General features: G+C 53.0%; 3 protein-coding genes across 15 annotated transcripts; 1 reads left to right on the plus strand and 2 right to left on the minus strand.

Annotated features, from left to right (window-relative positions):
* Positions 1–680: 680 nt before the first annotated feature.
* Positions 681–3,577, minus strand: LOC129204599 (T-cell activation Rho GTPase-activating protein-like; the record flags this gene model as incomplete). Its single annotated transcript, XM_054820825.1, has 8 exons — positions 681–1,066; positions 1,153–1,244; positions 1,713–1,861; positions 2,169–2,286; positions 2,464–2,659; positions 2,827–2,936; positions 3,021–3,182; positions 3,377–3,577. Coding segments are annotated over 8 exons (1,344 nt in total), but the record flags the coding sequence as incomplete, so codon positions are not given.
* LOC129205074 (uncharacterized) lies at positions 3,576–15,819 on the minus strand. Of its 11 annotated transcripts, none has more exons than XM_054822098.1 (12): positions 15,680–15,819; positions 12,915–13,127; positions 11,657–11,874; positions 9,566–9,646; positions 9,153–9,193; positions 8,918–9,070; positions 5,566–6,935; positions 5,323–5,442; positions 4,956–5,129; positions 4,779–4,820; positions 4,378–4,627; positions 3,576–4,057 (listed from the first exon to the last, which is right to left on the minus strand). In XM_054822098.1, exons 7-12 carry the CDS (start codon positions 5,862–5,864, stop codon positions 3,593–3,595), a joined length of 1,350 nt encoding a protein of 449 aa, XP_054678073.1. In that variant the 5' UTR covers positions 5,865–6,935; positions 8,918–9,070; positions 9,153–9,193; positions 9,566–9,646; positions 11,657–11,874; positions 12,915–13,127; positions 15,680–15,819; the 3' UTR covers positions 3,576–3,592. The 11 variants fall into 11 exon arrangements, with proteins under 11 accessions (XP_054678073.1, XP_054678071.1, XP_054678072.1 ...); XM_054822096.1 differs by adding an exon at positions 11,048–11,127 and having other exon boundaries at positions 8,918–9,193; XM_054822097.1 differs by lacking the exon at positions 9,566–9,646.
* Positions 11,472–16,552, plus strand: LGALSL (galectin like). 3 transcript variants are annotated; one of them, XM_054822108.1, is made up of 5 exons: positions 11,472–11,714; positions 11,889–11,960; positions 12,107–12,195; positions 12,664–12,841; positions 15,549–16,552. In XM_054822108.1, the coding sequence occupies exons 1-5, from the start codon at positions 11,682–11,684 to the stop codon at positions 15,690–15,692; spliced, it is 516 nt and encodes a 171-aa protein (XP_054678083.1). In that variant the 5' UTR covers positions 11,472–11,681; the 3' UTR covers positions 15,693–16,552. The 3 variants fall into 3 exon arrangements, with proteins under 3 accessions (XP_054678083.1, XP_054678082.1, XP_054678084.1); XM_054822107.1 differs by having other exon boundaries at positions 11,554–11,960; XM_054822109.1 differs by lacking the exon at positions 12,664–12,841 and having other exon boundaries at positions 11,554–11,960; positions 15,549–15,687.
* Positions 16,553–21,141: the final 4,589 nt, after the last annotated feature.

Below are 21,141 nucleotides of genomic sequence, written 5' to 3' on the forward strand. Positions count from 1 at the left end.
CCTCCACGGGCTGCAGGTGGAATCTCTGCTCCCCATCATCCTTCCTCCGTGGGCTGCAGGGGGACAGCCTGCCTCACCATGGTCTTCTCCACGGGCTGCAGGGGAATCTCTGCTCCGGCGCCTGGAGCGCCTCCTCCCCCTCCTTCTGCACTGACCTTGGTGTCTGCAGAGTTTCTCACATCTCCTCACTCCTCTCTCCGGCTGCAAAAGCTCCCGCTAGGGGGGTTTTTTCCCTTCTTAACTATGTTATCCCATAGGCGCTACCACCGTCGCTGATGGGCTCGGCCTTGGCCGGCGGCGGGTCCGTCTTAGAGCCGGCCGGCATTGGCTCTATCGGACACGGGGGAAGCTTCTAGCAGCTTCTCACAGAAGCCACCGCTGTAGGCCCCCCCCCCGCTGCCAAAACCTTGCCACGCAAACCCATTACAGTTTCCCTCCTAAAGCGCCTCCACTCGGCCCTGATGCCTGCTGCAAAGGGTGCTGGGACAAGGGACGATCCCAGACTCCTCCCTGACAATTCATCCCCAGACCACAGCTCCCCACTCCCGAATATCCCACGGCAGGAGGCACAGTCCGAAGAGACAAAAGATCATTTTATTTGTGGACAACAGCTGCGGGGGCCCAGGACTCACAGCGCTTCAGCCAGGGAAAATGAATCGGCACCTGCAACAACAGAGTCAGAAAGCTCCCATAAAGCCAGAAGGGCAGGACGAGGCAGGGCTTTGTTCCCCTCTCCTTGGGGCACACCCTTCACGAGGAACCGTTCGTGGCAAAGATGGGCGGCAGAGCCTGGTACACACCTGGGCCTCCTGGCCTCCTGCACCCTCCTGCCTCTTCTCTTTGGTCCAGCCCCAGAAACTTCTGCCCTCTTCTTCCTCCTCGTCTCTTCCACGTGGGCCTCCTGGCCTCCTGCACCCTCCTGCCTCTTCTCTTTGGTCCAGCCCCAGAAACTTCTGCCCTCTTCTTCCTCCTCGTCTCTTCCACGGGGCTTTCACTCTCCTCCCCCCAGGCCTGTTTCCTCTTTCGCTCTCTTCTTTTTCCCTCGGCCTGGGGAGAGCCTGCAAACCTTTCCATCCCACAGAGGTATCAGCGAGGGAAAGCCACCATCCGCTGGAGTCCGTTCCCATTCGAACCACAACCGGCTCAGTTTACCTTCTTTCCCTTGAAAGGCTCGCCAGTTCTTCGGGGCGCCCCGGGGAGTCTGCCGCGCTCTCGGGGGTGCTCGGAGGCAAAGCCGGAGGTGCCTACAACAGAAAAGTCGGAGGTAGCAGGTGGCAAGAGATGACCCGGAGCCGTAAGCAGCTCCCGGACAAATTGCTACCTCAGCTCTGCAGAGGAGAGCCCTTTGGCTGCTTTGCATCCGCCACGGTCCGCACAGCGCCCCCCCCCCCCACCCGCCCCCTCCAAAGAGACTCGATGAAGCTCTGATAGGAAGTAGGACCTGGGCAAAAGCCCTCGGAAGTCAGCGGCTGCTCCCCTCTGCCCTTCCGACGGTGTTTTGTGGGCATTTGGTTTGCTGGAGCACATGCCCAGTGCCTTTGAGAAACAAGCGTGCCAGTTTTCGTTACCACGGCCCATCCCGGGCGCCGGAGGAATCGCCCAAACCCGCAGCAGCTCTGCTGCCAGGCAGGGGCACAGCAGCCACTTGGCCTCTCCAGAAACTCCCCTCCCACACCAGAGACGCTGTCACGGGCTTTGGGGACCTGACCTACCTCTCCCGCGTCAGACCCCACCACCGTATCTCCCCCGGCTTCTCGGAGGACACCGAGCTCTAGAGAGGCGGGCGTGCGCGGCGAGGCATCTGCCTGACGCTCGGGCTCTGCTCTGACCGCAGGGACGCTTTGCTCTGCCAAACGCGGGCCTCGAAAGAAAAAGCACGTGCAGCACGGTGAGGGACTTCTGGGAAGGAGAAACCAGCTCCGGCCAAAGCCCGCCGAAGCCCTACGCCACTGCTGGGCTCAGCCCTCGGCTGCCCTGTCTGCCCGCTTCGGCTCACCTTGCCGAGCAAAACAAAGCGCTCGTGCCCCGAGAGGCAGCGGCCCAAGAGAGGCCAGGGGACAAGCGGGGCTCCGAGGGCGACGCTCGCTGCCCAGCCCCGCCAGGAACGACGCCGAGGGTTCTGGCGTCCCGAGCCCCAGGCTGTGACAAGCCTCGGTCCCTCCGCTTACCTCGGGAGCTCTGCCTGGGGGCTGGCGACTCCTCGGCTGCTGGACAGCAAAGCTCAGCGGTCTCCTCCCCAAAGAGTTCCCTGCAGTTCTCCACCAGGAACTCCACCAGCACCTTCACCTGCACACATCAAAGCCTTGCTCTCAAGCCAGCTGCCGGAAAACGGGGCCGAGCAAGCGGCCTTTCCCACTCCCGACCCTCGCTCCAGGCAGGAGGCAGCCGGAGACCTCTGAGCAGCCAAGCTCGGAGGATGGGCCGGGCCGGGAAGGCCGCAGCCAGCAGGGCCAGACAGCGTACCTTCTCGGTCGCCTCCAGCATGGCCTCCAGCGGGAGCAGGTCCTCGTGCGGTGGGCTCAGCAGGCTTGGCCCCATGCAGATGGCCAGGTTGCTGGAGCTCATCCTGCTGGTGCCCGCGCTGCGGGCGATGCGCCGGAGGAGGGAGAGCAGCCGCTTCAGGAGGAGGACGTTGGCCGCGGGCAGCTTCTCGGCCACCCTGAGGGAACAGGAACGCAAGGTTCATGGAGCAGATGCTGCCCACAGCCATCCCCCAGGCTCGCCCGAGGCAGGTGGGAGGCGGCGGCTGTGTCGCGCAGCTCTCCAGGTGCTCTCGGCCAGCGCTCAGGGCTCCTGCTCAACAGGCAGGCTGCTGCCCACGCTTACGCTTTCAGCTCTGCCATCTTCTCCTCCTTGCTGGTCCTCCGCATGGCGGCCATCCAGTCCTCGTAGAGGTCGTTGACGAGGAGCTTGGAGGGGATGCTTCGCAGGAAGTCCTGCAAGGCCCGGGCCTCCAGCTGAGCCTTTGGACACTCCAGGCCAGCCAGGAGCTCCTCCGGCGGCAGCTCCCAAGCGCTCACCTTCAAGAGGATAGCCAGCAGCAGCGCCGGCTGCCTTCCCAGCTCCACCTCTGCACCGCGGTCCAGGGCCTCCCGCAGCTCCCGAAGCGCTGTCACGCTGGCAGCTTGCCGGAATATCCCCTCCGTCGATGGCCCTTCCTGCTGCAGGACAGCCAGCAGCTCCTGCAGGAGAGGCAGGAGGACGCTTGCTTGCCTGCGGAGCTGCCTTCCAACAGCGCCGGCCAGAGCGCTGCCCCAGACCTGGCTCCTTGCTGGGGCTGAAGTGCCCAGGCCCTCCTCCCCGCAGCTCCCGGGGACACCCACAGCCTCTACGGAGCACCTGGAGGGCTGGGGACCCCCTGTCCAGGCTGCCTTACCTGGATGGGCCGGGGCAGCGTGCCCTCCTCCCCGCAGACGGCTGCCAGGGGCTGGCCAAAGAGCGCCCTGCTGCAGCCGCAGCCCGCCTGCCCTGGCGCCTGGGCAGCGGCCGGGCTGCGCCGCAGAGCAAAGGGCCAGGGCAGCCGTGTCCTCCTCCTGTTCCTGCTGCTGCAGCTGCTCCCTCCTGCTGCAAAGGAAAAGAGAGCACGAGCCCCTCAATGGAGACCGCCAGGCCAGCGCTCCCGGAGCCTGCCCTGCCCTGCCCTGCCCTGCAGCGCAGCGCTGAGCGGTGCGGCAGGGGGGGCAGGGAGCCAGCGGCCGGAACCGCGGCTCTGGCTCGCTCGGAGGCTCCCGAGAGCCGGCGTGCCACCGGGACAGCCCGGCCCAGCCCTCGCCCTGCCAAGCCCCGGGGCAGCAGCAGCAGCAGCAGCAGCAGCAGAGGCTCCCTGTCCCCGCAGAACCACATCCAGCGGCCGCTGCCCAGCGGGTGTCCTTGCTCCTCCCGCCGACGTCCTCCCTCGGGCTACCGCACCTGCATGGCGACACTCAAGGGACAAGTGAGCACAGCTCAGCCGGTCGGTTGCAGGAGCTGGCCTTGCTTTCCAATACTCACCTGCTGAGCGGCAGCGTGCCCCCGCGTCGCCGGACGGGACCGGCGCGAGCCCTTGCTTGCGATCGGCCTGCAAGAAGCAGGCTGTGCTTAGAGGGCAGCCCCACAGCAGAAAGGGCCACCAGCCAGCTGCCCCCCGGCACCGGCAGCCCGCGCGCGGCAGAGCCGGGACCCTCCGCTCTCCCGGGCTCTCTGCCCCGCGCGGCGGGTTTCCTCCCAGCGCCAACAGCCGGGACGTGCCGGCGTTCCTGGGGGCTCCCCAAGCCTCTCCGCTCCCTGAGTGGCACCGCGGCACCCTCCCTCCCTCCAGCCCTCTGTCCCGCACGAGCTCGCTCCGCTCGCCGCACACGGCGGCACAGCCAGAGGTGGCCAAAAGGCCGCCGCTCTCACCTTGGCCTGGCCCTCCAGCAGCCTCTCCAGGCTCCTGGCGCTGAATGTCCTCCCCTGGCCAAGCGAGAAAGAGGGCGAGGAGCTGAGCAGCCGTGCCTCTGCTGCTCGGCAGCTGCAGGACCAGCGCTCGCTCGGGGACAGAGCCCAGGCCAGAGAGACACTCACGGCACGGCGGCGCCTCAGCTCCTTCTCCAGGACTTGGAGCGATGGGAGACGGGTCACCCGCACTTTCGCGGCTCCTTCGGGTGCCCTGTGCCACAAGAAGGGACAGGGAGAGGGCCGGCTGAGCCCCAAGACACCTCTTCTCTCTTGTCGGGGGGTGCCGCGGGGGCACCTCTCCCCAGCTGGGGAGCTGTCTTCCCCCGTCGGGCTGCGCCCGGAGCATCCCTCCCCCGGCTCACCCCAGCAGTGTGCCCAGCCACAGCTCCTTCAGTGCCCGGGAGCTGCAGACAGAGAGGAGGAGAAAGAGCGTCAGGCCCCGCTGCCCCCCAGCCCGTGGGCAGAGGCGGGCGCCGGCACAGCCCTGCCCCATGGGCAAGGAGACGGGGCAGGACGAAGCCCCGTGGAGCACAACTCGCCCGAAAGTGGCAATGCAGGAGCCGCTGGGCCAGACGAAGACGAGGGAGCTCCTGTCCACGCCGCTGCCTTCCTGCTCCTCCTCTTCTTCCTCCCCCGCCGCCTCCTTCCTGCCGCTCAGCACCCACAGCTGCTCCAGGGCCAGGCGCAGCTGTGGGCGCAGGCTGGTGCCACCTCTGCGGAGAGCAGGGGAAGGCAGGGAGCTGCATGGAGGTGGCCTCCTCGGGCTCCCCCACCTGCCCTTGGCACGGACGTGGATCGATGCGTCCAGCACCAAGGTCCCGGGGCCTGGGGCTGGTGCCCGGGTGTCCCCGCAATGGTGCCGGGGTCAGGCATGGGGCAAAGGCAGCGGGGCGCTGAGGCTCTTACTGCAACTTGGCCACCACCAGCTCCTCTTGGAGGAGGAGAAGGCGCCTCGCGCTCCTCTCGCGGCCCCGGCTCAGCTGCACGTCCGCGCTCAGCACCGCCTCGGCCTCGCTGAGAGCCTCCCTGCGGAGCAGCGAGCGGCGGGCATGAGAAAGGCTGCTGCTGCTGCTGCTGCTGCTGCTGCTGCTGCTGCTGCTGCGGGGCCCGGCCGTGCCCGCGTGTCCCCAAGCCGCCCGGGGAGCCTACCTGGAGCCGCAGCAGCAGTTGGCCTGGCCCATCGCGCCCGGGACAGGAGGCCCCTCGCCGGGCACCAAGGACTCGCGCCAGCCGGCGATGGCGAGGATGGGAAGCGGGCCGCCGGTGCCGGTGCTAGTGGCTGCTCGGCCAGATCCTGCCTCCTCGCAGCGCTGCTGCGTGCCAGCACAGCTCCGTGCTGCTGTCTCTGCGGGCTGTTGGCTCCAACTGACCAACGCTGGGAGCCCAACGGAAAGTGGGAGGGGCACTGGGGGGGGCACTGGGCTGAGGGTTCTCTCCAGGATGGCCATGGCTGCCTTGCACTGGGGAGCCCAGAGCAGGGCACAGCCCGGGGCGAGGACCACCTGCCTCCACCTGCTGGCACTGCCCCTTGCCTCGCGGCTCACCGCTCCTCCCTGGCCTCCGACTCGACTTGGTGCCACCGGCCACCACCCCCTGGGGCCGGCCGCTCGGCCGCTTTCCCGGCCACTGCGCTGCTCCTCAGCCCATGGGCTCTTTGCTTTCTTCCAGTCCTCAGGCGCATCTCCCTTGTGGAGGGGCCTCGCAAGGCCACCTGCCAGCCCCCTCGGCACTTGAGGGTGCACCCCGTGGGGGCCCGACAGGGACGTCTTCTGCCTCCCCGCTTTGCTCAAGTCTTCTCTAATCTCATCCTCTGACACCTCATCCTGCCGGAGCCTCTTGCACGGAGGGCACCTCTTCTTTGCTCCAGCCTTCCCCCCGCCGGGCAGGTCTCCAGGGCCTGGGATGTCTGAAGGCTGGTCTCGCTAGGACCGTTCATGCCCCAGGACGATTGGCAGAACCTAGACCAGCCTGAAGTGCTGCCGCCATAGCCCAGCGAAGGCCAGCAGTGTTTAAAGAGGGAGCAAAATAAATCCCTAAAAATGTGACCATTAGATCGGTTCTTTTGTCAATGAGGAACTGCGCATCACAACCGTCTACATTGCTTTGTCCTGTGCTCAGTCCTGCCTTATGGTGCTAAGTAGATGTAGTTTTCCCTTCTCTCTCAGGATTTTAATGCGGAAGCAGCAGCCGAGGTTTCCAAAATGGGAAGGCCACCTCTTGTTATGGTACAGGGATAAAGAAGATGAACAGCAGTCACTCATAATTTGAAACGTATATTGGAAGACCTTTTGATGTCCTGATACTCATGGGTAAAAGCCGTTTTGCAGTCTTATTCCACATCCTCTAGCAGATGTATAGAGGCATGATGCATCATAGTCATGAATCCCCCACACGTGTGTGTGTATATATTTATATAACAGTCCTTTTTAATTGCTGCTGAATTTCAGTTCTTAGGAAAGTAGCCACATTCTCAAATTGCTAGAATTTGTGTCTTTAAAAAAAAAGGCTAGAAATTCTCTCTGTAGAAAAAAACAAATGTGTGAATAAAGTAAAAGCCAGGTACTTGTGGAAGGACAAGGAAACCGAAAGAAAAAAAAAGAGCCAACATCATGAGATTCACGATAAAATTATTGAGATATGACAACGATAATACTAAAATAGCCCCAGATAGGACACATCAGGGAAGACCAGCCTCCAAGTCATAAAAATAGTCTGTCCCCTGTGGATGCCTGCAGCTCCTGCCACAACTTTGCAGGTATTACCTCTACCTGCCCTATGCCTTTGGGCATCAGTTTTCCATGGAAGGCACTGGAAGAGATGAAAGTTCCTGAACACCAACAGCCTTCAACCAGCAACTAATGCCTTATCTGACATGCCTTTATGTACATATCTTTGGTTCCTGGTGCAGACTCCAGCAAACAATCTGCAAGACAAATATTTCTGAGATGCACATGCTGTGCACCAGATGTGCAGTAGTTCTGTGTGCGACCAAATGACTCACTGGCCAGGACCATCTCCTTAAACACCAGTTTACACAATCTTTGTTACTAAGAGCCCCAGAAAACTGGCTTCACTGGATTCATGCACAGCCAGAGCTTGAACCTCTAAGGGCAAGACTCAGACCAGAGTAATTCAGGGGACAAAAAGAAGCAAGGAAGCCACACGAAATAAATGTCAAGAGGGTGGTGCTGCTCCTAGCCCTTGATCCCCTCTTCTGCCCTTGAAGATGCAATAGCACTAGCCTGTGAAAGCGCACAGGTGTGCTAAACACCTGCCCCGCACTGTCTGTACCGATAACTGTCATTTGTCTTTCCCATGGGCGAGCGTGGGAGGGCAGGCTTATGAATGTTTCCGTAGTTATGTGGCACCCTGCACTTTAGACTTGGCATGCAGAGCCAGGGGAATCTGTCCTCGCGACACTTTGAAGCCACGTGGCAAAAGGGCAAGTCCAACATTTCCCACCCTGCTCTCCAGCCCCTTGCAACATATCATCAGCACTATCTTCTCTCAAGCCCTGCCCTGGACACCCACCCAGGGCAAATTTAGGCAAGGTTGGGTTTGGTCTCCCAGACCTCTCTGCCTGAGGATTTGCAGTAGCAAAGCTACAAACGTCAAAAAAACCCAATCCAACCCAAATAATTATCAGCACTGCAGATTTGCTGCAGTAATTCTGAAAAGGAGGAATTCCTCTGAACTATTATACACTTGGCTCCAACCACTGAATCAAACTTATTCCCAGACTTTCTTCTTTATTGTATTACTCAGCTTTTTCTGAGTCTTAGAAAAACCAGAACTTCAGTGCCTTGCCACCCAGAAACCAAAGGAAGCTTCCACGAAACCAGCAAACACCTCCCATCCTCTCACCAACGTCATTAAAAAAAGCAAAACAAACTAGAGAGGTTGTATAAGTCAGCCTATAAACCCAGGCGTGAGGAGAGCAATGTCAGTGGTAATGGGGCAAGAAAGGCAGGGTAATTATACCACACCAAAATTGCGATCGTGCTGCATTCCTTTCCGGTGAAGGCCGGCTAAGAATTAGATACACCTTTTTAAATCATCAAAGGGAGTGGCTGCAAGATACAAGGTGCTGGGATTAAGATGAAGTTCTGGGTTTGCCAGTTCTCAGCAATGGCTTTGGTGGCTGGGCATGTCATTAACTGTTCCCAAATGATGTTCACACCATGCCACTTCTTTTTAATCTTTATACAATTCTCAGTATTTCAAGAGGACCAGGCTCTCCACTGAGCAAAGGGCTGTACAAACCCAGAAACGGAAGAGACTTATCGTGTTGCTCCAGCCACTACCACAAGGTCTGCAAGCTCAGGCCCTCAAGCATGAAACCTCAAGAGCTTCCCTGTTGAGAAGGCTGGTACAAACACTTAACAGGGCCCATTTCGTGCAGATGATTTAACAAGGACTGCATGGGTGAGGGAATAGATTTGGCTCAGACCTCTCCCTTTTTCAGAAGGACAAGTGTAGGAGCTTACATGGCAGCACTCACCCTGCAGCCCTTTGCAGAGGGGAACCTGCTGGGAAGCTGGGTCTTGAGGAAGCTCCACCGTGGGTGGGAGGCACAGTGCTGCCCAGAAATGCAGCCCTGCTCCACCAACTGCTGGGCACAGCAGAGCAGTCCTCTTCTACTGGTGAGCGCCTCCTTAGGCAAAACCACAGGAGCAGCCATCACACAGGTAGGACAGTGGCACACAGAGGCACAGCTCCTGCTCTGGCTGCCTCACCTTGTTTGTGGTGCAAACAGGATCTTCGATGTCCTCCTGGGCTGTTATGGGGTGAGAGAACATGACATAGAAACAGAAAGGCACAGACCACCAATGCCTTAAAAAAACATGGTAATGTCCTCCCCCATCATAACTTCATACTGCAGGTTGTTCCAGTCATTCTTTCCATGGCCCACAAAACAAATGTTGCATTTGTGCTAGTTTTCAGAAGACACGCTAGAAAAGACAAACACAAGGCAAAGCAGCTAGCCCAATGGCCAAGTCTTGCTATTTAATTATTTTGAAATGCAAAAGTTCAATTAAAACCAGCTACAAAACAAAGACATAATGATGACCTCTCTCCTCACAAGAATTCATGCTTTGGCACAAAGGACTGGCTGGCCTGATTTTATGTCCAATAAATTTAGTCTTACCCAATAAAGTGGCTCCCTGTTCAGCAGAGGAAAAGATGTGTTCTGAAAAGAGCTCTTTGGGCACCATATAACACTGCACCACTAAATAAAAAGAAAAAGCTTAGGGCGATTTCTGTTCTCTCTTAGGCAAATAGAGCTGGCATCAGCATCGGTGAGGGAAAAGGTGAGCAGCACGCAGAAGCTGACAAAACCATCAAGCCAACTCCAGTTCCGCTTTGTGGTGAACTTGTGAACACACTCAACTCACCACTCAAAAGCCAACTGTTTCTAATGTGCGATGGCTTCACGTTACTGCACTGTTTACAAATTCAGTATCCTGGCAGTATTTGAGGAAGGTGCTTTTCCACACGGTGAAGGCTGACACCTAATGTTTTGGCATGAAGAAAACAGTCCAGTGGTTTTGCTATACCAAGACCTGGGCCACAGGGATGCCCGCTGCCTTCGTGTACGGCTGTGCTGGTACAACTGAAGAAGCCATGACTTCAGTACATGACTCCCAGCAGAGCTGTATGCACAAACATAAGCATCTCCAGCTGGTCATCCAGAGATGAAAACATCCCCAAATTAGTGGGCACTACTGAAAAAGTGTGTCTAAACACTTGCACAATCAGTACTTGCTCTCAGTAGCTCTTGATTTCTCAAATGGCAATCACCTACTGATTGCCAGTGTTTCCCAACAGACATGCACCGTCATATTGAAACCCCAAATATTGCAGTGATTTGCTTCTTCCACTCCACTTTACTCAATGTGAATAATTAATCCTCACTGCCTTAGAGGAGGAAGGACGGCGACATTACCCAGCCCAACGCGCAGGTAAGAGGCACAAAAAGGCAAGCAACCCGTGCAAGGTCCTGCAGGAAGCAGGCCAAGCCCAGCCACTGCGTCACGCTGCTAAAGGGATGTTCATGCCACCAAATCCCAGTGGTGAGGAAGTGAGAAGAAAGCCTTCCTCAGTTCCCCCCACCCCAGGACCCTAAACTCATCAACAGGATCATTACAGCATGCTTGCCAGGACAAGTCACTCCTGCTGTGGTAAAGGTGAGGGATTCCTGGCATTGCACAGCAGCCACGAGCCGGGCTGGTGACCTCAGTCAGAGCTCTGCTGTGCTCTCAGCAGAGCGGGACACCCACAGACACCGCCACGTTGCATAACTATGGACACTGCATGTAAATAGGAGCTCCTGCTCTGTAATGAGCCATCGACAGCCAGCTGACTTATGCAATTACCACATCTCATTAGGAGGTTGGTGGGGAGGATTTCAAAGGAGCTGCTGCCTGACTTGGCCAAGAGGCTGCACGTCGCTCAGCAGCACGCTGAACAGCTGCCCGCTGCCACAAGCTGTGCTGCCCTCGGGCAGATGTGCCCACCAAAGCAGCTGGGGGACTTGATGCCCTGAGGGTCCACACTGTGGGGCAGGGCACGCCAGCATGATGGGGAGTGGGGTGATGGTTCATTTTGGGGGGCTGAGCCATCTCTTCACCTCTGGAGAAGGGGAGTTACCCAAGACGCCCGGCTCGGCCTCTTCACCGGGATGTCCAAGCACAGAAATAAAGGTGCTCCCTGAAATAAGGGGCGTGGGGTTCTTGTGGCCTCTCTCCAGGCACTTGTCACCTGCAGGCTGCAGGTGAGGAGTCCCCAGGCCCCCGCCGGTTCGGAGGCCAGCCGGGCCCTGCCAGGGCCTACTCCGGGCCCACCACCGCCACCCCCGACCCTGCTTCAGCCGCCCCCACTCAGCGGGGCCGCGGCCCGAGCGCGGCCAGGCCCACCGGACCACGACCTCCCCCCTCAGGGTCGGGCCCCGCGGCGGGGCAGGCTGCGGAGCGGAGGAAGCGGCAGCAGCCCCCGCCCTGCCCGGCTCCCCCCCCGGGCCAGGGGCTGGGCTCCCCGCCGGGCGAGGCAGAGCCGGCCACCTCCCCTCCTCCTCCACCTCTTCCTCCTCCTACTCCTCCTCCTCGCCTTCCTACTTCTGCACCGGCTCCGCTCCCGGTCCATCGCTGCCCCTCAGCCGCCGGGGCTGCCGCACAGCCCCCCTCCCTCCCTCCCTCCCTGCCTCTCCCCCCGCCCCCGCCGGTCCCCCTCCGCCCCGTACCCAGCGCCGCCGCCGCTTCCACAAGATGGCGGGGACCGTAGCCGAGCGGGACGCGCTGGTGAGTGCCGCTTTGCTCCCTCCCTGGGGTTCCGGGACGGGGACCGGGACGGGACGGGGCTGGGGAGGGCGGGCAGGGCAGGCCCCCCACGGCGGGTACCTGAGAAGCGGAGCGGGCGGGGAGCCGGAGGGGCTCCGCCTGCCCCTGCCTCAGCGCTCTCCTTTTTACCTGCAGAAAATAGAGGACGGGCATTTAAACAACTCCCTGGGATCCCCGGTGCAAGCTGATGTGTACTTCCCTCGCCTGGTAAATCACCTTTATTTGGGGTTCTTTGGTGGGTGGCTTTTGTTTGGTTGGTTGGGGTTTTTTAACCCCTTCACCCACCGCTGCACAACGGCAGCCGCCACTGATGCCGAGTTGACCGTGGCCACCCTCCCCCCTGTCCTTTACAGATCGTCCCCTTCTGTGGGCACATCAAAGGAGGAATGAGGCCGGGAAAGAAGATCTTAGTTATGGGCATAGTGGACCTCAACCCCGAGAGGTAACACCCGGGCAGGGCTGCCCGCCCCGGGGGTGCTGGGCCTGGGGAGGGGGCGAGGCAGGGAAGCTGCACACACACATACAAACACACGTACACACGGATCCCTCCTTTCTGGAAAGGGATTATTTTTATCATTTTAAATATAGCGTGCTGATTTCTCCTTTGACCCATAGAGGGGGCATTTCTTTAAGGGATCCTGTTTCCCAACATTTCACTTGGGAATAAAGGAGCATATATATATACACACATATATATGCACAATGCACAGGCACACATATAATATATATATGCTGTAACCATGTTCTTGTCCCTGCTGAGCTTCTAGCATTCCCTGAACGAGCTGAGCTGTCACCCCCCCATGCCACTATACCATCAATGGCTTTAATAAGCTGAAAAATTAGACCCGCGGCATTTGGGGTTTATTTGCTTGTCTCTGGCTGAATGAGAGCCGTTCTGTTTGTGTTGCAGCTTTGGCATCAGTCTGACTTGTGGGGAGTCAGAAGATCCTCCTGCAGATGTAGCTATTGAACTGAAAGCCGTGTTTACAGACAGACAGTTTATCAGAAACTCTTGTGTAGCTGGAGAATGGGGGGAAGAGCAATCATCTATTCCTTACTTTCCATTTATACCGGACCAGCCTTTTAGGGTGAGTACCAGGATGACAGCAGTATGCGCCGTATCTGATAAAGCGTAATATGATCAGAGTTTGCAGCAGAAACCAACTTGCCTCTCATGAAATCACAGTGTAGCCCGCACTTCTCCAATTGAGACGCTGGTGGTTTGTAACGATCAGAAGTTGCGCGGAGATCCCACTGCTGCGTGCAGCTGCAGGCAGTTCAGATGGGGCTGTGAACACCTCACCGGGGTACTATGACAAGTCGGAAGTTGTAATGCTGTGTGATGAAGCGCGCTTCCTGAGCTTAGTTTTATAGCTATAAATTAAAAAGTACCTTTATGTTATTAGTGCATTACAAGTTATTACTGTAGAATGTAAATACTCTGTAGGACTGCCATATGTTTTGATGGGTTTTTTAATGGATATAGTGTTTGCAATTTAGCGCAGCTAATAAGGATCTTGTTTGTCCTTTGTCTCCAGGGATGTTACACTGAGGTTGACGGTAGCCCTTCATGTTAGCAGATAAAACAGCTAAGCAATAGTGGTATTCTTTTATGAACCCTGGGATTAAATCTCCTGTCAAATTTAAGTCTGTAGTGACTTGAAAATGGTGTACGTGGAAATGCTGTGGTGCAAGGGATGGACTGGATTGACCTAGAAGCAGATTCCCATCTGTAGTGTTTATGGTTATGTGAAGATGTCTTTGCAAATCAGGACTAACAAAGTATGCAGCTGCAGAGGGCCGCTTCTCTCTCAGCTGCTTCACTACATTGAGGAAAAAAGGCTGCATGCCTTCTCTGTGCGGCTGACCCAGAAAAACCCTCCTCCTCCCCGCCCCTCTTATGAAACCTTGCTGGCCCCTCTGCTAAATGCCAATGCTCTGACCAGCTGCCAAACTCTCTTAATCCTTCTTGCCCCCAAGATAATCTCCCCCAACCCCAAAAGCTCAACGTCTCCCCAGATGCTTGGGCTTCGAGAGCGTGTTTATGACTCGTTTTGCTGCGAATTGGTTGCGCTCTACTTGCTTCTGCAAACTCTCCCATCAGAACTGGTAACACCCTTTGGTGTGTGTGGGAAATGCACTTGAAAGGGCTTGGAGGCTTGGTCTGCTCTGGCCGAGAGGGTTGCACTACCTGCTGCAGTGGGTGGTGGCTGGGCCCTCAGACAAGCCAGACAAATTATCCAGAGCATGTTTTGTGGCTGTCCCACTAATCACAGTTGACGTTAGAGGACAGCAGTATCACATGTTTGGCATGAAATACTGTAGAAAGGGAGTTGTTGTTCTTTTTCTTCCCCCCCCCTTTTTTTTTTCCCAAATGCACAAATGGAATTTAGGCTCCCAATTGATTTTGTACTTTTGATGGTCTCCCTCTTAGTCAATAAATTAATAGTCACTATTCTATTAAGTGTTCTTGCCAATTACTTGTGATCCAGTCCAATTATCGTTCTGGCGTGGCCCAGGGTGATCTGAAAAAATGGATCGTAAGCAGTGTTGAGGCTAACCATATCTTTTACATAACAAGGCCTAAGGCTGGATGCACCTGCCACAGTGACACAGGAGCTATGCGGCAGCACGGGCGCTTCCCTGTTACATGGTGCGCTACCAGGTCCCCAGGAGCTTAAGCTCTCCTGCGCTGTCTGCTGCCACTTCTCACGCTGCAACGTGCCCTCAGTCAGTCGGGTTTTGGCTCACTCAGTTTATCACTGGCCCTGTTCCCATTTTTATATGCTGTAATAGCAGCAGAGTTAAGTGCCTGGAAGCAGCACTTCATTCCAGACTACCAGCCTCTCAGAATGACACAGGATTTACATGTGGCTTCCCTGCAGATTTTCTTCTTAGCCTGTCTGGACCTGGAGGTCTCCAAGGACCTGTAGAAGAAGCACACGTTCTGTGCCCTCATATCCCTGCTTCCTGCCAGGGCAGCTCCAGCAAAGCTTAACTACAGGGCAGCCTCTCAAGCAATCCCTAACATCAGGAATCTCCTGACCTGTCCAAGCCTGTTCAGCTCCAGGCTTTGTTGCTTTTCCAGAGCATTTCTGCAGGGCTGTAGGAGGAGGGATGAGCTGTGTCCCTCCCTGATCCTGTTTGTGCCTCCTGCGAACTGTCTAGCTGAATTCAAGCCATCCTGTGCCACACTTCCCTCGCTGCAGCCCCAGTATGGAGTCTAGTCCAACAGGGAGTCCTGGGCTGTCTGCAGCCACAGCAGCGAAGGCTTTTTAGTTTTGCAGCAGCTGTGTGAGTATGTGTGGGAGGGGAGGGCAAACCTATCCCTCCTCTTGTGTTCGCTCCCTTCCAGTAAATTAATGGAAGTGTGGAAAGTATTGCACAGGGAACTGCCCCCTCATTCTGCAGTTAAAAAAAAAATTCTCTAGTAAGGAATGCAAGATTTGGGTTGGAGATACAATTTCTTCCCCCTGTAATTGGCAGTTTGAGTCTGTTTCTGGCATTATTCCAAGAGGGAAAACCTCTCTGATGGCAGTGGATTCCAGAGTCCTTCCTGCCATGACAGTGTGAGATTGGATTCATGTCCCTGTGAAGTAAGAGCAGATCCATCATAGTATAACTGGTGTCATGGGAGTAAACTGGTCTCAGCGCTGGCTGTCACATGGCACATAAATAGCAAAATGTGTAACTGCACCAACACAAGTTAAAGGCTAACAGAGTGCTCTTTGTATTCTGTGAAATAACTTCCCAGTTACACTGTGAACAACATGCTTCATCATTTTATTTTTACAGGTTGAGATACTTTGCGAGCATCCCCGTTTTAGAATATTTGTGGATGGACATCAGCTTTTTGATTTTTACCACCGTATTGAAACACTGTCAGCAATTGACACAATAAAGATAAACGGAGATCTTCAACTTACAAAACTTGGCTGAGCATGTTAGGACTGCAGATTCCAAACCGGCTCAGGTGCCATCGTCTGTTTGGAGAAGTGACAGCCAGCTCTGGACACAGCTATGGTAGGAAGGCTGCCCCGTTCCTTTTCCGCATGCAGTTCTTCACTCCAGTGCCGATGAACTGGGCTGTTGTTTATCCTAATGAAGAACATTGTTGGTTAATAGACATTGAGCCACTTTTCTTCGATCAAAATAGCCCACCTGTGCTGGATAATCAAATTGGAATGGATTCAGAAAGACTTGCAGTCTTGTTTTAAATCTCACAGAAAGGCAATTTCTGAAATGCAGCACTAAAACTGGTTACTGAACAGCAGTGACAACAGCAACAAGAAAAGTTTTTCTTTTGCAAATATTGTTTCTGCACTGAAGTGGAGTAGTGTAGCACAACATAGGGCCACGTGCTGATGTCCTTACCCAGGGCCTGAGCCTGGTTCCATGGAAATCAATGGCAAAACTCCCACTCACTTTAATGGGGGACAATCAAACTGTCTAGTCCTTAGTCAAGCACAATTCCCACTGATTTCTATGGGATTTTTGCACATGCCTGGAGGCCAGCTCTTCTGCTGGTGTAAATCGGCATTCCCTCCATGGCTTGCAATGGAATTTTGCTGATTGCTCCCAGCCGCTGATTTGGCCCAAGGACTGTGCAAAAACTGAATGAGGGTGTGAGGACACAGCCTGTATATTTTAGTCAGGGTATTTGCATAGAATGTAGATCGTTACGAGTTTTTGCACAATGTATTGTTAATACAATTTTTAAAGCTTATCTGTAGTTTATTTATTTATACTCATTGTATGTATTATTAGTAAAAATGAACAATCTTACTGATGGTTAAGAACAGCAAAGTGTAAACATTTTGAATGTACAAAATGTCTTAGGTTCTTTGGGTAAACTTTACATATCACTCTTGAAAAGTCATGTTTCCTGTCGAACATTTAGTTACATTTTAATGGAGCCCGCTAGGCCCTGGGAAAATGTGGGCATGGTAGTTGGTGGGGGTGGGGGGAACTCTTTGCATATTCACTAGAAACTGTTTTTCAGGGCTTACTAACTTTGCTGCACAGGATAGGTTTGAGCTAAAGTCGATCCATTTTAAAAACTTAAACAGCAAATTTGTAGGTTTAACTGTGCTTTTATAACCTGAGAAAAAGTTAAATTTGGCAGTCTCTTAGTTCAGAAAGAGAACCAGCCTCTTTCCAAGGGAGATGAGAGATCTTTTGCACTTGTTTGAGAACGTATTCGGCCTTTGATATGACAATTAAAACTTGTCTAGACAGCCAAGTTATTAATGCTTGAAAATCAGCTACTGCACATGAATAATAACTTTTCAAGTAGCTTTTTAAATAGTAGGTATAGCTGTATAAATACAGTCGTTGCGCTACACTATAAATGAACACAGCCACTTTTCTTGACTACTTTAGGACTTAATACACTTTTTTTCCTTGGCTGCTCACAATAGACTATAGCAGGTCTTTCTGAGTAGCTATAATCATGATACAAACATATATTTAGGCAATTTTGAAAACATGTAATATAGGGACTTTTGAAGACACAGAATACAAAAACATCCTTTGTAGCACAGTACTTAAAAAAAAAAGAAAAAAAAGAGAAGAATCTCACAAACAGAACTATGTTAAACCTACAATAAAGCTGTGGTTTAAAGCAACCAGAACCAGAATATCCAAAGCTAAGGGTGGAATGCCAGTTGCAAAGCCTCATTTTGTGCTAATTTGGCCTGCAGTTAAGAAGCCTTAGACTGCAAGCTGAAATTCCAACTGTGGCTCTAGTCCAAAGCCTGTTGAGGTCAATCAGAGTCCTCTGAGCATAGAAGCCTGATTCTTATTTCATGCAAGTGCAAATCTCTGTAAAGCCAGGGGGGTGTTGCTACTGCTACAGACAAGTTACAAATCAGGCTGCCACCTATAAAATACAAGTTAAAAATGGAATTTTTAGCCTTAAATTTGACATTCCCTGACCTTTCCTCCCTTTTCCAAATTAAGAGAGAACCTGTTGTTTTCCAGATGATCTTTTTATCTGGTGTGTGGCTTTTAAGTTGTACATCGGATTCTGTTTGTACTCCAGACTGAATCTTGATATGAAATGTTCCTGTCTTACTCTGTTTTTACTCTTTTACATGATACACAATGACCGTGTCATTTTCCATTGTATAAAGAATGCTGACAGCGTTTCGGTACAAAATACATTCTTAAAAATGATGATAATAAAAATCCAAGGGAAAGGTGCTTCTACATGAGGTGTTTGGATTTTTCTCCAACTCTAAAATGCTCTATGGTTCCAAAGAAGTTGCAGGCAGAAGATGAATTCTGTTTGGAGAGATATTTAGCACCCTCCCTGCCTAGTGCTTTCTCCCACTAGATATGTAAAGCCAGGTTTGCTCGTGCAGTGCCATTGCCTGAGCCTGTCCTGCTAGTCCAGTGGGACAGAAGTAGGAGGCTGGAGAGAGTAAGGACCACCATGACACTATATTAGCACAAAACCAAAAGGGATCTCACTGACAGCACACCAGTCGAGATTTCCCCTCCATGCCTTTACCGTAGCCTAGAAAAAGCAATTTGGCTGACTTGAATTTTCAGCTGCTTGGGATTCCTGGTAGGTTAGCACGGCCCTCAGACTTTTGCTGTCCTGCACGGGCTCAGCAGAGCACAATGCCTACACCAGGGAGCACAACCATGCAGGAGCAAGGGCCCAGTGATACTGCCTTGCCTCTGTTCCCACTTGCTGTGCTGGGCATTCCTGTTTGTTCCTGCTCCAGTAGGTTTCTGTCTCAGGAAAATGCTTTTTTTGAACCTGGTTCTGGGTTTGCCTTTGCATAACTCCATCAACCGTGGTGCCCACCACCCAGTTCTGCCCTGTTGTTTCTGAGCTTCGAGGCAAGAAGGGCTGTGAACCCACTTATGATGGGTTGTGGTTTGGCTGAGAGCTCAGGAAAGGACAGAAAGTCACAGTTAGGGCTTCCACATCTATTTGTCTGTCTAAGACCAGTTTGGAAGCCTTTTTATTTTTCTTTTGCTCTTGGGCAGTACCAGGCTACAGCAGGCAAAAGAAGGATGATATCTCTGTAATCAAGGGCTGTTCCACGCGTGCTTGGCTTATGTTGCCTGATCATGTTCAGAAGCAGCTGCTGAACACTTCCATGTGCAGTGTAAGTCACAGAAAACTGAGGCCTTAAATGTTCCTGTTCAGTTGGACTTTGAGCCAAAACCAAATGTTTAAGATGAGAGACTGTGCTGCAAAATTTATATCTGAAATTTTTGGGCTCCACAATTTAGCGATTATTCAGGTCTTCATTTTGGATATAAGCCCTACTAGACCTGAAATAAGACTGTTTCCAAATTGGGCCAAGTTTTCAAGATGTTTTTCAGTAGGGACAAGTAGTCTGTGAACTTCTTGGAAGCTGCAATGCTTCAGGACTAAGTGAGTGTGTGAATCAACTTTTGAAATCTTATGCTAGAATTTATTAGCTGAATATTTCTGTAGTTTCTTCTGAATGAGGAAGTTAATTCTGAAATTAAAGAAGCCTTGAATGGGTAAAACCCACGTGGAGTGGAATCACTTGACTTAGCATAGCTTTATTTTTTCCAAAGAGGAAAGAGCAAAAAAACAACCAAAAAACCACAACCAAATTATTTAGTTATGTTCGGAACTGGCTGTGATAAAGATGATTTAATAAAAAAAAAGTTATCGTCTACTCAGAAAGAGCCTTGAAATACTTCAGTATCATGTGAGGTACTCTGTGTCTAAACATATTTCACATAAGCACTTTTTCACAGCCAAGTTGTTAAAAATGTTACAAAATACCTTCTTTTTGTGTTACAATTAGAAATGTTTGCCCCACCTTTGAAAGAACATTTTGTACTAAATATTCATATGTTGTCTATGTGAACTTGCACTAACATATATTATATTCTCCCTCCCCTCCTTGACTAGCTTGAGAAGAAATAGGCGTAATATTGCTAAACCGGTTGAATGTGACATCTGCTTGAGGCATAGCATCTTTCTCAAGGGCTGTTTTGAGTAAACAGCCTGAAAACCAAGGGAGAGCCTGATTCACCATTCTGCTGTGCCAGCTTTCCACCCCTGTCACTCTCCTGCTGTCAAGCTGAGACTGAAGCCCTGAGATTTTAATGTAAAGGGAGCAGCACTGAGATTTTTATCTTCCAGGATTAAAAACTATTCACTGCGGAGGAAACAAGAACAGAGTAGCCACAGTGCTCTCAAGCTTGGTAATAGGGTTGGGGTAGCATGACATGCTGTAGCCATAACGCAGCGTGAGTTTAGAGGGAGGTAGCGGGCACGTCAGAGCTAGCCAAGAGCGCAGGCTGTAGAGCTGCATGACAATTTCCCAGGGATGGGCATTTGCCACATTGTCAACTGCCACCTTCTGCAACCGGGTAGCAGGGGACACAGCAAAAAAACAGCGTTGCTTACAAGTTTGGAAGGCCTGAATGGGTTCATGTTCTTACTTGCTTCTTTAAAAGAGGCTCCCAAATAAATAATCAGAAAATTTAGGAGTATCCATGCCACTAAAGTATCGCTTTCCCACAAACATTTCAAGCAGTGTATCTGATGTGGGGCTCATCCTGCCCCCCATCCACGAGAAGTGCTCCCCACAGAAATCTACAGCGCTGCTTTCTGCACTAAGGCTGGTTACAGTGACCTTTCCATGCAGAAAACTGCAGAATCGCAATTCTGCTGAGCCAGTTAGTGACGGCTGTAAGCAACCTCCCAGCACCCCTGGAATTGATATGACAGTACGAGGAGCAAGAGTCAGGCCGAGGGCAGCCCTAAATGCTCACTGTGATAAGCACAGAAGTTAGGAAGAAAAGCTACACAAGTCTAGGAACAGTTAGTGACCTGGTGAGATTTTTTGTAATCATGGGTATTGTTCTGATTTTCTCAGGTGGATCAGAAAGCGTACAGGTAAAAGTCACTTTGCAATGAATGGTGTGTAGGGTTAGAACCAAGGCCAACCCAAACAGGGAGAAAAAATGAGCTGCAGACGCTTTATCTGGCTTTGATACACCCTCCCAGCTCCTCCCAGCAATCACTGCTGTTACAAACATACACAATTACTACAACAAGGAGATTCAGCAGCATGTGCAAGATCAAAATAATAAACTCATACTTTGCCACAGGTCCTCCCTAGCTTCTGTTGCTAGGCCTCTCCATCTGTCTGTCAACAAATAACTATATCCTGCTGCTTTTAAAATCCATGGCAAAAATCCCTTTGACTTTCATGGAAATAGGTCCATAAAAAAAGGGGTATTTCTAGCTCTCCCTCTCCAGTTATTTTCAGCTAGGGCATACTCTAAAACTGAGTTTATTTTTAAGTATGAATAGAGGACTATTTCTGTCTGCATTATCCATTTGATAGAGTCAACAGAAAGCATAGCCTCTCTCTGTTGC

Source organism: Grus americana, chromosome 3 (assembly GCF_028858705.1).
Source record: "Grus americana isolate bGruAme1 chromosome 3, bGruAme1.mat, whole genome shotgun sequence".
Lineage (NCBI taxonomy): Eukaryota > Metazoa > Chordata > Aves > Gruiformes > Gruidae > Grus > Grus americana.

What these genes read in the sequence shown, in the direction of transcription:
- LGALSL (XM_054822107.1), top strand. Translation starts at nt 11,682, where the DNA reads ATGGCGGGGACCGTAGCCGAGCGGGACGCGCTGGTGAGTGCCGCTTTG. An exon ending in ATGTGTACTTCCCTCGCCTG is followed by an intron (nt 11,961 to 12,106) that starts GTAAATCACCTT and finishes TGTCCTTTACAG; the next exon opens with ATCGTCCCCTTCTGTGGGCA. An exon ending in GTGGACCTCAACCCCGAGAG is followed by an intron (nt 12,196 to 12,663) that starts GTAACACCCGGG and finishes TTTGTGTTGCAG; the next exon opens with CTTTGGCATCAGTCTGACTT.
- LOC129205074 (XM_054822097.1), bottom strand. Translation starts at nt 5,864, where the DNA reads ATGGCCATCCTGGAGAGAACCCTCAGCCCAGTGCCCCCCCCAGTGCCC. An exon ending in CTGGTGGTGGCCAAGTTGCA is followed by an intron (nt 5,130 to 5,322) that starts GTAAGAGCCTCA and finishes TGCTCTCCGCAG; the next exon opens with AGGTGGCACCAGCCTGCGCC. An exon ending in TGCTGGAGGGCCAGGCCAAG is followed by an intron (nt 4,058 to 4,377) that starts GTGAGAGCGGCG and finishes TGCTTCTTGCAG; the next exon opens with GCCGATCGCAAGCAAGGGCT.